Source organism: Amphibalanus amphitrite, unplaced genomic scaffold (genome assembly GCF_019059575.1).
Source record: "Amphibalanus amphitrite isolate SeventyFive unplaced genomic scaffold, NRLGWU_Aamphi_draft 001077F_arrow, whole genome shotgun sequence".
Classification (NCBI taxonomy): domain Eukaryota; kingdom Metazoa; phylum Arthropoda; class Thecostraca; order Balanomorpha; family Balanidae; genus Amphibalanus; species Amphibalanus amphitrite.
The window spans coordinates 62,036-75,057 of NW_024882571.1; the positions used below are offsets into that span (position 1 = coordinate 62,036).

At 53.3% G+C, this 13,022-nt stretch overlaps 1 protein-coding gene across 1 annotated transcript; it reads right to left on the reverse strand.

Annotated features, from left to right (window-relative positions):
* Positions 1–970: 970 nt before the first annotated feature.
* LOC122369838 lies at positions 971–12,764 on the reverse strand. The gene is made up of 7 exons (XM_043344908.1): positions 12,482–12,764; positions 6,891–7,197; positions 6,484–6,620; positions 5,837–5,984; positions 5,114–5,286; positions 3,781–3,955; positions 971–2,382 (listed from the first exon to the last, which is right to left on the reverse strand). The coding sequence occupies exons 2-7, from the start codon at positions 7,175–7,177 to the stop codon at positions 2,268–2,270; spliced, it is 1,035 nt and encodes a 344-aa protein (XP_043200843.1). The 5' UTR covers positions 7,178–7,197; positions 12,482–12,764; the 3' UTR covers positions 971–2,267.
* Between the last annotated feature and the right edge of the window lie 258 nt (positions 12,765–13,022).

Consider the following 13,022-nt stretch of genomic DNA (forward strand, 5'->3'; position numbering starts at 1 on the left):
AACAACTTTCCGATTATGATGACCGAAGAACGATTGCTCCATGCAAAGACAAAAACAGATTATCGATAGAATTCGAGCCATAGGAATTATATCTCAAATTATTCGCTAGCCTTTTGAGGGCATAAGGGCTTCTTCAATACGCACACCGACAGCGGCTGGTGACTCTAAATCACTTTTCCGTCATCAAAACTTAGCCATTCCATGCGTGGTTTCGTTCGATGGTTTTATTGGCCAGGCGAACGGCCGACAACAGCTCTAACGGCTTCACTCCCCCCCCCCCCCTCCATCACCACTCGCGGGAACTCTTTCGTTCTCGCCTGACCGTCGTTAGGATGGAAGGAGGTGTCGCACTCAAACGGCAATGTTCGTGAGCACGCCGCCCGGCGGACTCACGGCGACGGGCCGGCGCAGCCCCACACACACTCTTGTCGCCCAGAGGACTGCAATGCGATGTGACTTTGCAGAGAACTTCGATCAGTAGCAGCGTCCGATTTGTCCGTTTGGCTTCAGTTGAATCGCCGTATTACCTTTGTTTATAGTAGACCATAGTCCTCGCCAGTTCACGCTTTGGCAATGAAGCCAACGGACGTGCTCCCCTGGGGTTTCGCCGTGAGATGATCAACTGGATCGTGAGACACCAATGGCACTTATCGGCGCTCAGACCCATCGACATCAAAGCCAGGGACACCGCCGACACTGCGAGGTGATATATAGAACTCTCCCTTCGGTTAGCTGGTGTTGCTCAAGGAAACCCCGAACGACAGACAGCACAATACCCTGTAGTGGAGGAGCATTGCATTAAAACTGACCGCAAAAGAAACATAATGTGGATGACGAGGTGGCAAATGTGATGACAAGTCGATATAGCTAAGCACTCAGCACTTGGCCCTTGTAACCCACCCAAGTGCTCGAACACCAACACAGCTAACAGCGAAAGACCAAACAATGCACCCATAGAACATCACATATCTTAGTTGAATCACAATTGTATTGAAAGACGATTATCTGTCGCTTGGGACACTATCCACAACAAACGAATGACAACTCTCAACTGAACATAAAACAAAACGAACTTCTTGAGTCACAGCACGAAATCACTTCGCATATTTACCCTGACATTGGGTCCCTCACCACTGTGACGTCACAGATCGGAGGTAAAGCCAACGCACAGCGCGCGTCGATACAGCTCGGTAGGCCGCCTGGCGCATATCTCTCGGATTTGTTTAAACACTGCCCAGCTCAACAAGCTGTAGGCTAAACTTAGCCTGCTCGTTAACAACCAATTCTAGGGATGAGTGTTCACTGAAATACAGGGTTAAGACGAAAAATAGGTGCACATCCATCATTATTTGGACATCAAACAGCTTAACTTCCTCGAAAGTCAGTGCTTCAGTTGGTTCAACTCGGTTAATTGGTTTAATTCGGTGACAGAAACACCGAAATCGATATAAATATACGGCACATTTTGGCGTTCTAGAGCTCCATCGCGTGTCACTGAGAGAGGTGGAACGTCGGCTGCCAGTGGACTCTGCGCCGCGGTAGTTGGCAGTGACACGGCGGGGTGAGGCGCTGGGGGGGGGGGGGGATAGGGTGCCTCGACTGCCGTGGTTATCGGCGAGAGAGTGAGGCGCCAGGCGGAGTGTCCCCCAGCAGCCGCACCGCACTACGCACCGTGGCAGTGACACGTCTCCATCCGGCAGCGTCAGCACAATACGATGTTGAGCTCGCATCGGCGCCGACGGCCGAGACCCACCGCGATCTGATCGTGACGTCACAGTGGCCCGACCCGGGCCTTACACCTACGAACGACGATCAGACTGCAAACACAAGTTGCAGGCCTCCGGACTAGTCAAATAATCACTCAGATCTTTTCACTAAAACCTCTCCGAGCAAAATGTCTACCGATAACAAAACTAAAACCTGATTCTGGATTTCGGGCCGAGTCGGGAGCGGGGCCGGACCGGCCGCCCCTGTCCGCAGCCGCGGGTGGAGGGCCGGACACGGTCACCCTGTCCGCGCCGGCTCCCCTGGCCTTTAGGTGACCCGGCCGACCCTGACCCGACCCGGCCGGCCCCGGCCTACCTACGGACGGAGCCGCCATTTCGAGCGGCTGCGGCTAGCTGCGCCGGACCCCAAGTATTGGTCCGGCGCGGCGGCGGCGAACTGCGCCGGACCTCGACCCGGCGCGGCGGCGGCAAGCTGCGCCGGACCTCGACCCGGCGCGGCGGCGGCTAGCTGCGCCTGACCTCGACCCGGCGCGGCGGCGGCTAGCTGCGCCTGACCTCGACCACCAGGTGTCGGCCGCGGTACAGCCGGCCGTCCAGCTCCAGCACCGCCGAGTCGGCCACCATCGTATTCCACACCGTCACGTACGCGTACGTGCTGCCGGACAGGGGGGGGGGGGGGGGCAGAGGCTGTGGGACACGTTCCCGGGGGATAGGACGCGGGCTGCAGAGCTATGAGACGGTAAGCGGCTACCTGACACGGCTGGGGGAGGGAAGAGCTGAGCGGCTGTGGAACAAAACCAGTAAAGCGCCTTTTGGGCGAAGAACGAGCGAGCGAGATAGTGAGCCCTGCACGTGCGGAAGGGCGAGAGGATACTTCCAACGGGCTTGTGCAAAGCACCCTTTTAACCGGTCGCTAGCAGTGTGCCAAATTTGAACGCAATCGCCCAGCCGTTCCTGAGATCTGGAAACGGCATGTTGCACATGCGCACGTGCAAAAGGGTTCCAAACTGACTTTCGCACGGCACCGTACTAACCGGTCCCCAACCGTGTACCAAATTTGAGCGCAATCGGCCCAGCCGTTCTCGAGATCTGGAAGCGCCCCCTGCACGTGCGCACGTGCAGTAGCACCCCAACCGCAACACATCGGAATGCATTGCCTGGTGTATGCCTACCTGTATGCCAAGTTTCAGCGAAATCGCCCCAGTAATTACCGAGTTATTAAAATGGGGACAAATTTGGCACCTCTTCTTTTTGCATTTTGCACGTGAAGTTGGGGTCACCCACATAGATCAAGAGTATCCGACCTTTGGTAGAAGGGATGCAGCTACCCTACAAAAATTACCGCAAGACAATCGCCCAAGCGGCTGCTGAGATATGAGCCTCTCAAAATCACTACTTTTGCAAAACAGCTTGAACACCCTTGGCTTTTCACGTGGCACGTGCCACGACGGTCACTGAGATGTATCCAAAGTAGTCAATTACGGGGTAGAAGGGATGGGGCTACCCAACAAAAAAGACCGCAGGCCAATCGGTCCAGCGGTTGCTGAGATATAAGCCTCTCAAAAGCGTTACAGGCCGGGCCGGGCCGGGCCGCTCATACTGAGATTTTCCCCTTATATTGACAAGACTTCGCTTCGCTCGCTGCGCTCGCTCGCTCGTAATGACAATGGGGGAGGGGAGGGGCTAAGCAGCTCTCAGACACACACACTCAGCGTCTGGTAAACAAGGGATGGTCCTACGGCAAATATGTGACAAAGGAAATTCCAGTAATTATACCCGTTGAGTGGCAGTATCTGAGCTGTTTAGCGACAGCCGCTGCGGTGCTTCATTTCATGACTGTAACAATATGTAAAACTGCGACACATCGCCGTGCGGGCTGAGGAACTCGCCGTGCGGACTGCTGGTCGCCACCCACAATACGCCCGAGTGCTGTCCGTTACTCACAATGCGCCCGGTGGTTACTCACAATGCTCCCAGCGTTACTCACAATGCTCCCAGCCGTTACTCACAATGCGCCCGGTGGTTACTCACAATGCTCCCAGCCGTTACTCACAATGCGCCCGGCTCCAGGCCGGGGTCGTTGACCATGATGCGCACGCGGAGCGGCTTGTAGCGGCCGAAGAGGTCCATCAGCTCGAGGTCAGCCGAGTTGGCCGGGAAGTTGGCCACCAGCACGTCGACCGGCTGGTGCAGACGGTGGCGGATCATGTCCGAGTCGGCTGCCGACGCTGCCGAACGGAGAGAGCAGAAGTGAGAGGGAGGGAGAGAGGGAGGAGGGAGAGAGCGAGCCGCTGTCAGGAACACGCCTCTCGAGGTACGACAGACACCCACATCCAGCCTGACAGTTGACACTTGACAGCAGGTCCTGCGGCCTGCCGTTGTCTGTTGGCCGCAACGGGAAGACTAGCAGGCTAGAACTAGAGCTAGGCTAGAACACAGTTCTAGAACGCACCTGACGGCTGTCAACCACGCGTCGCATGCCCGACAGTCGACAGCGGAGACTCAAATAATGCATAAAGCAACGGACAGAATAGGCATGACGATGCGAGGGATGCTACAAAAGTAAAGCATACGCACAGAAGCGAGTTATCAGAAAATCTGGGATAGAATCAAAACGACGACCGAGTAGATGCCGGTAATAACTCATTTTAAAAAGACGAATGACACTTCAAAAAAAAAACTCGTTGCATTGGTCGTTTAGGCAGCTGAAATGACTCGTATCGCGCAGGACTAGGAGCCTTGTAAGCAGTCAGATACCTTTACCCACAATGATCAGTGTTCCCCACCGGAGGTGTGTGTCCGCTGTACAATGTGTCCGTGTGACACCCACCGGAGGTGTGGATCTCGTGTGTCTGTGTCAGTGTGCCTATCTGTGTACGTGTCATCCACCGGAGGTGTGGGTCCGTGCGTCTGTGTCTCTGTGTCTGTTGGGCTGTATCTGTGTGTCTAGATATATGCGTCACCCACCGGAGGTGTGTCTGTTGGCCTCTGTGTCTGGAATCTGGATCTATGCATCACATGATACCGGAGGTGTGGGCCTGTGCATCACCCACCGGAGGTGTGCGTGGCAGTGCGTCTGTGTCTGTGTGTCTGTGTGTCTCAGTGCGTCTGTGGATCTGTGCGTCACCCACCGGAGGTGTGTGTGGCCGTGTGTCTGTGTGGATCTGTGCGTCACCCACCGGAGGTGTGTGTGGCCGAGCTGCGCGCCGACTGCGGGCCGCTGCTGCTGTCGGGAGTCTGTGTCTCAGTGTGTCTCTGTGTGTCTGTGTGTCTGTGTGGGTCTGTGCGTCACCCACCGGAGGTGTGCGTGGCCGTGCGTCTGTGTCTGTGTCTCAGTCTGTCTGTGTGCCTGTGTCTGTGTCTGTGTGGGTCAGTGCGTCACCCACCGGAGGTGTTTGTGGCCGAGCTGCGCGCCGACTGCGGACCGCCGCTGCTGCTGTCCGGCGTCTGGTCGTGCGGCGCGGAGTCGACGCTGCCGTCGGGCCGGTCCGCCCGCCAGCCGCCCTCCCTGGTGCACACGCGCTTCGGACGCAGCGGCGCCCCGTACAGGTCCTCGTCCCTGGGTAGGTACAGAGCGGTGGGGTAAGACCAGAGGGGTACGGAGCACCTCAGGCACCGGCGGGTCAGCTGACGGGGAGCACCACATGTACCGGTAGAAGTCAGGTAACATGGAGCACAGAGCACCACAGACCGGCGGGTCAGCTAACAGGGAGCACAGAGCACCACGGACCGGCGGGTCAGCTAACAGGGACGCACGAGGCACCACTGCAGGTACCGGCGGGGGACAGAAGAGCAGACAAAACGGCACACCAGACCCGAGTACGCAAGTGAAAATTTGAAATAGCTGAATCCCGATCCCGATCCGCGCAGACGAAATAAATGAGTTGAGTCTTGAATAATATCAAACAATTAGTGCATTTTCGCATCGCATATTCGCTAGCCTGTAGTCGATGTACACAATGCGTACATGTCATGTGCATGTCATGCACTATATGAGCAGCGCGCCGACCGATCCCGGGTCCACCCCCCAGTTCTCTGCACCCGCTGCGCCGTGAGCGCCGGCCCGTGCCACTGTCCCCGTCGGCGTCCAGCGCCGCGCCGCGGCTCACCTGTCGCTGAACTGTCGGCGCACCTCCTGTTCCGGAAGCGGCAGCACCAGCGGAGGGATGCTCGAGCACCGCTTCCTGGGCGGCGGCGAGCTTGGCGGCGACTTGAACTCGGTCGACTCGCACTCGTACTGGTCCCCCTCACCGCCGTCTGGCGAACGGTCAGAGGGCAGGGATGAGAGGTAAAAGGTCAGGTTACAGTCGTTCTGGTCCCCCTCCCCGCCGTCTGGCCAACACGGTCAGAGATGAGAGGCGAAAGGTCAGGTTACTGATACTCCTCCCCACCCTTAAATGGCCTGATGCCCCCCCCCCCCCCCACACCGGCCGGCACTCACCGATCTCGGCCAGGCAGTCCCACCGCCCGACCCCCCATCCTCTCCTCTGGCGGCAGTGGCACCGATTCTGACCGGCATTCCCCTCTCCCTGCGGCACTCACTGGGCTCCGGCCGCCGCCAGCGGCTGCCCCCCGGCAGTCCCCTCGCCCTCTCCCTCCTCACTTACCGAGCTCGGGCCGCGGTCGGCGGTTGCCCCGGCTGGCGCCACTGCTCCTCCCTCCCCCGGCCGGCGGCACTTACCGAGCTCAGGTCGCGGCCGGCGGCTGCCCCGGCTGGTTGCCCGGCAGTCCCCTCCCCCTCTCCCTCCTCACTTACCGAGCTCGACCCGCGGCCGGCGGTTGCCCCGGCTGCGACACACCACGATCTGGTGACCCAGCACCTTGCCGCCGTGCAGCTGGTCGATGGCACGCGCCACGTCCTCGGCGCACGCCAGCTCCACGAACGCGTAACTTCTGCGGGCGAGCCGGCCAGACAGACACCTCAGGTACGGAGAGAGGCCAGCTCGGGGCACCTCAAATACGGCGGGAGGCCGGTCACGGACACCTCAGACCCGCGGAAAGGCCGGTCAGGGGACAGCTCAGATCGTCCGCCAGAACAAAGAAATGTATTTCTAAATGGGTCGCTGGACTTCATAAGAACAATCAGATGTGCTTCAATAACCCGAGTATTTCATTCACGCCAAAGTAACGCCCACTGGCACGCTGTGAGGGTGGCTGACTCACTCGAACATGTGTTTGCGGTGCAGGTGGATGTGTTTCGGGTAGATGCTGTACTTGTGGAAGAGCGCGGCGATCTCCAGCTCGTGCAGCTGCTCGGGCCAGTTGCCCAGGTAGACCTCGTGCGGTCCGCCGCCGGCCAGCGACAGCTCCAGCGCGCCGGCGCCGGCGCCGTCCTCTCCCGGCGGCGGGGCGCGCACCGGCGAGTGGCGCAGCAGTGGCGAGACGCCGATCCGGCGCGCGCCGCCCAGCCGACCGCGCACCCCCGTCTGCAGCCGCCGAGAGGCGTGCATGTCTCCGCGTGGAGCGGCGGCTGCGCGCAGCACCGGGGACAGCGTCAGACAGTACCAGACACACCGCCGTCACACAGTACAGTACCTACCTGATACAGGCACACACGACTTTTTTGTTTTGTTGGGTTAGGCCCTTTCGGTCGACAAGACCATTGCAGAGCCGGAAGGATGATAGGAATTAGGGGGAGACATTGGTCTGGGCAGGCACCCTAGTGAGTCGCCGGGGCTGAGCCCGTCCAGAGGACAGGCCACCCAGCCCCAAGGCACTCACTGCACCCGGCTACGGGGTGCGCTCCCTCGGGAGCAGCGGTGCCGCTCCAAGGGAGCAGCCCGCATGAGATAAAGTTGCCTGTCCAGCCCGGAAGGTGGTTGCGGTGTGGAGGAGAAGGATTTCTGTATCCTGAGGATAGAAGCACGGATAGGTGACACACGACTGGGGGAACCGTGGCACGGCCCCCAGACGAGACCAATAAGGAGTATGGAAGAAAAGAAACATAGTTTGTACAGAATGTGGAGGTTAGGAAGTGGAAGGAAAAACAGAAGAAGGGCTCAATACTAGTAATGCACCCCTAACCAATTCATAGCGAGTAAGTTGAAGTTTAAAAAAGGAGGAGCCGTTGCAAAGGCAATGCCTCAAACCCGTCGAGATCAAGTCCAAGGACACACAGTACCGGGCGGGAGCAAGGCCTCTACCAATATTGTCAATCGCAGTCTGGCGCCCAAGGCGGTGTCTGCCTAGTCATATCCGACTGTGGCACATCGAAGCAGGGGGGGGGGGGGGAGTAGGGGAGGGAGGACGTTTTCACGCCGGTTCTAATAGTAGGTAACACATCGGCACCTGGACCACATATCGGCACGCGGTAACTGGCGTTCATAAGAGCGTTAAAAAGTGTAGAAAAGCGTAGTGGTAGGTACTAGGTATATTTTCATACCAGGTTAAGCCACGCCCCGTGATATGACACATTTCTTAGAAAACCTATAAATGATCGAAAATGCGACCTTTGACCTACCCTGTGACGTCATCGGTTGCAAGTGGGTCAACGAAAACAGGCAGAAACCATGTTGGCAAAATCCGGCAAAAACTGGCTAAAACGTAAAGGTCAAGCTACACGGGACACTTTTCGGGTTTTGATTTTTCAGTTCTTCGCTTTTTCGGTTCGATTTATCGCTTTTTCGCGTCGGTTTTTCGTTTTCGATTTATCACTTCGTGACTTCAGTTTTTTGAGTTCCATTGATTTTTGTTTAGTTGGAACGCGCTCGGCGCTGTGAAAAGGCCAGTCCTTTTTATTTTGTTTGCAACGAGTGCAATGCGTTGGTTGCAGTTTTGCCTAGGTTTTTTTTAGACTTAACCCGGCAGTTGCTGGGGTATTTCGCCACCCACCGTTTGCTGGGGGGGGGGGGGGGCGTTAAACGCCCCCAGCCGATAACTCGAGAACCAATAGGCGCAGCGAAACGCACGAGGCGGCAAACGAAAGAACGCGACGAGACGCTTCAGATGAGTACTTTACTTTAAAGTTGAATTTTGAGGCCACAGGTCGGGTCAAGGTCAGGTCAAACACCTGAAATCAGACTTTCAGTAGCATGGACTTCAGGACTTCGCAATGAGCGCCTCTCGTCATAAACTCTGTCAAAACGGTGCACAATCCATCATATAAGGCCTACAAGAGTGTCAGCCCCATGTAGGGGTCAGTCAAGCATAGGTCAGGGTCAAGGTCAGGTCAACCGGGTAGGCACATATCCCCGAAAATCAAAACTGATATGCGCAGCCTTTGACACATGTTTTATGGGTAATTTGGGGCGTAGAACACGATGGTGACATTCATTTTATCATATGTTTACGTGTTTGGCTCAAAAAGTTCAATTTAAGAAATGTATGTATCATGGTCGTGAAGTAGTCACGAGAAATTGCCAAGATTCAGATCAAGATTTTGGCAAATGCGAAACGATAATCAATAATCGAAGATAGCCATTTGATTGTTCATGGTATTGGCAGTCTAGTGGCGTTTACGGCATGTCTGTATGTCTATTCCGTGATTTTATATGATTTTTTGAACATATGCCGTTTTTGGTCGAAAACTCAGAAATCACGACGTCACTAAAACCTCGATCCTAAAATTTTTTCCGGCCGATTTTTTCGAAATTTTGTCACAATAGACTTCAATCAATTCCCTACAGGTACCCAAAATTTGGGTACCTGTAGGGAATGCTATGGTCCGGCGAAAAAAGTGGGGGCGTTTAACGCCCCCCCCCCCCCCCAGCAACTCGCGGGTTAAGTGGCAGTATGTTGTCTGTTCTAACAGATGGAACTTACGTATAATCGATTTTGCCTGTTTTGTAGAAGGAAATTGGCTTCACTTCCACCAGCTATTAACCGGCGCACCGCTGAGGCTCCTGGATTTCCACACCCTGCTGGGAGGGGGAACACCCCTTGAAACTTGGCTCCTGGGCCACGTAGCGACACGCCGTAGGCGGCATTCGAAAGAGCTAAAAAATAAGGAACCAACTACTTCGGCCATTTTTAGGTCAGATGTAGGCCAAAGGACAGGTCACTAAAGGTCATCGAAGGTAAAATTTCGCCAATATCTATTTTTTTTTCACTTTCTTGTTTATTTGTACATCTTTCAATGCATTCGTTTACAAACCTTTGGATGTGTTAACATGCGCTTACATTGTTTACACAATCCCGCTTCCTGCAAGCGGCGGAAACTGATTTACAGGGGTCACGTGTGACCATTACGTCGGTGACAGCAATGCACAGTGCGATCGAAGCGCCGCGACCGACGGGTGGAACGGCACCACTGCACTGGTCGGCCCACTGCCCGTCTTTCGCCAATATCTAGGTTAAACTTCGACAATTTTCGACAGACCAGTCCATAGCTCAGGAATGGATAGAGCTAAAGCGCCGCGGAAAGGCGCAATCAAACGTTCTTTTAATCCGCGCCGGGCCGGTGCTCCGCGACTTCCGTGCCGGGCAAGGGGGGAGGGGGTGTCTGAACACCCGCTCGACGAAAACACTTCGGTCATTTTTTGGGTCAGGTCAAAGGTCAGGTCACCAGAGGTCACCAAAGGTAAAATGTTGGCTATTTCAACATTTTGGAAACTGTCAATGGCTAACTCGTGGACCGATAGCTACAGCGCCGCGGAAAAGCGCATTCGATAGCTCTTTTAACGCTCTTTCACCAGCGTGTCCTCAGATTTGACCTCAGGTCAACGGTTTAGCCTCCAGAGGGCAAAAACTCCAAAAATAGCCGTTTTTACGAAACGTGTTGTTCGGCAATAACTTTTCACTCAAAAGAGCCACGACATTACTTTTGCCAGCATCGTGTTCCTCTCGTCAAGACGCGTCGAATAAAGTATAAGTTGACCGGAAAATGTCATGTTGCAGATCAGTCGATCCGCATCGTCGAGCCGAACAATCTAAGGCGTTTTTATCGCTCTAGTAAGCTTCTATCAGAACTTATTAGCGAAAAACTGTTAGATACTACCTATTCGTGACCTGAGATGACCTCGGGGACATAACGAGGGGTCACAGGTGCCATTTTCCGGTTCAGTGTGCCAATTTTACCTGCATCCCGATTTTTGAGAGTGTTTAGAATGGCGTTCGTGCAAAAGAGACGCTTTTCAATTTTCTCTCATTGACTTACAATGGAGAGGCCGCAAAATTGACCTGACCTTAGGTCCCCGATGTCAAAATTCCGAGATACGTAAACGTTTTATAGATACTGTTACTCTTATCAATCACTGAAAGTTTCAAGGCAATCGTTCAGTCGGTGTAGCTATGACGGGCATTCTAATTTTTTTTTCTGAGGTGAGGTCACTTGGCGTGACCTGACCTTGAGCGACCTGGGTCTGAAATTTTCACAACATGTACGGAAAAGATGCACAAACAGGTGTGCCAAAAACCGCAGGGTTACTGGTGTTCAAACACCCCCCCCCCCCGATCCGGCGCGGGTTAAATAGAAGCATTCAAGCATGCTAGAACACTGAAAACACCATGGAATATGAACCCACTGACATGCAAGATGACACTTTCTGCGACCTTGACCTGATGTAAAATTTTTAAAGTTGACTTTTTTAGGCCAACTTATGTATAGTTCATTCGATGCGTCTCGACGACAGAAGCTGGTAAAATACACGTAATACAAGCTTAGTGTCAAAAGCTATTACGGAAAAAAGTTTTCCGCAAAAAAGGTCAAATTTTGACAAATATTGATCTCTGGAGGCCAAACCGTTGACCCTAGGTCAAATCTCATAATTCAACCCTCGCCCGTATAAGGGGGTGGCGGGGTAGGGGGAGGGGTTGGAGGACGAACGGACCAACTCGTTAGGACTCAGAACGACTTCAGGCAGACCTAGATAGACTCTCGCAATGGACTGAACAATGGCTTCTTGAATTCAACCCCCAAAAGTGTAAAGTGATGCACTGTGGACCACAAAACCCAAAAAGATCTTACAGTATTAGAGGAGTCAAACTAGAAGTCACAGATAAGGAGCGAGACCTGGGGGTGACTATAACAAACGACCTTCGACCTACTAGTCACTGTCAAAGAGCTGCGAGCAAAGCAATGGTAGCTCTCCGAATGATAAAGAGGTCCTTTGACCAAATCACAGCAACAAACTTCACCAGCCTCTTCAACTCATATGTGAGACCACACCTGGACTACTGTATACAAGCTGTGGGTCCCCAAGCTGTTCAAGATATCAGTCTCCTCGAAAACATCCAGCGCAGAGCTACAAGATTGGTGAGGGGGTTAAAGCACAGGCCATACCAAGAAAGACTAAAAGTCCTGAAGACCGTATCTATTAAAGACAGGATAAAAAGAGGCGACTTGATTGAGACGTATAAAATCATGTCAGGGAAGCTCAATGTGAGGAGAGAGAAGTTTTTCAAACTGAGGACGACAAATACAAGAGGTCACCATATGAAATTACACAAGGAGCAGTCAGTCCATCAAGCCAGACAAAGGTTCTTCTCACAGAGGGTGGCTAATGACTGGAACAAGCTACCAGATGATGTTGTGTCTGCTGACACCACTGCTACATTTAAAGCTAAGCTAGATAAGCACCTCCAGCTCAAAGCCAACTGTGACCTGTGACCTCCAACCTCAATGAGTACCCTGACATGTTTCCTTGCCAACAATGACATGGACAACAAATAGCATACTGCTACCCCAAGTCCATTATCTATATACCTATACCTATACCTATTAGTGTTGTCACACTAATCTGATTAGTGTGACAGCATCTTATAAAACACTTACTTGTACTCTTCACATTTACACCAGGTTTCCTGCACTATCTTACCTTGAAACACTAGAAAAATGGTAAAATAAACCTTCCTAGTGCTTCCAGGTTCCCCAACCTTCCTAGGGTTTATATTGATATAGCCTTGCTTCCTAGTAAGTGCTTCCTATAAGCCAAGGCCACGTCACTAATAAAAGGCAGTTTTGACTTTTCCACCTATATACGGCCTTGTTTCGCACTATGGCCTATATTGACATGAGGCAAATATTCAAATAACGCCACACACGCCTGTCAGCAACGACCCATAGCAAAAAGAGCAACGACCAATTTGCAAACGCACCGCGAAGGAAAGCAATTTGGTAGCCCGGCATCGACATACTGATTGAAGTATTTTTCTACGCAGATAAGCATCACTGAAATCCCTTCAAATTATCATTTAGTTTTTAGTTTTAGATATGTTTTTATCAACAGAAATTCGACTAATTTTCAACTACTTTAATTTATGTTTCGATCTTAAATAATACTCTTGAATAAAAGAAGTCAGCATTTTTTGCGACGTCAAATATGGCTGCACTATATCAAGTATCTAAAATAGGGCTCA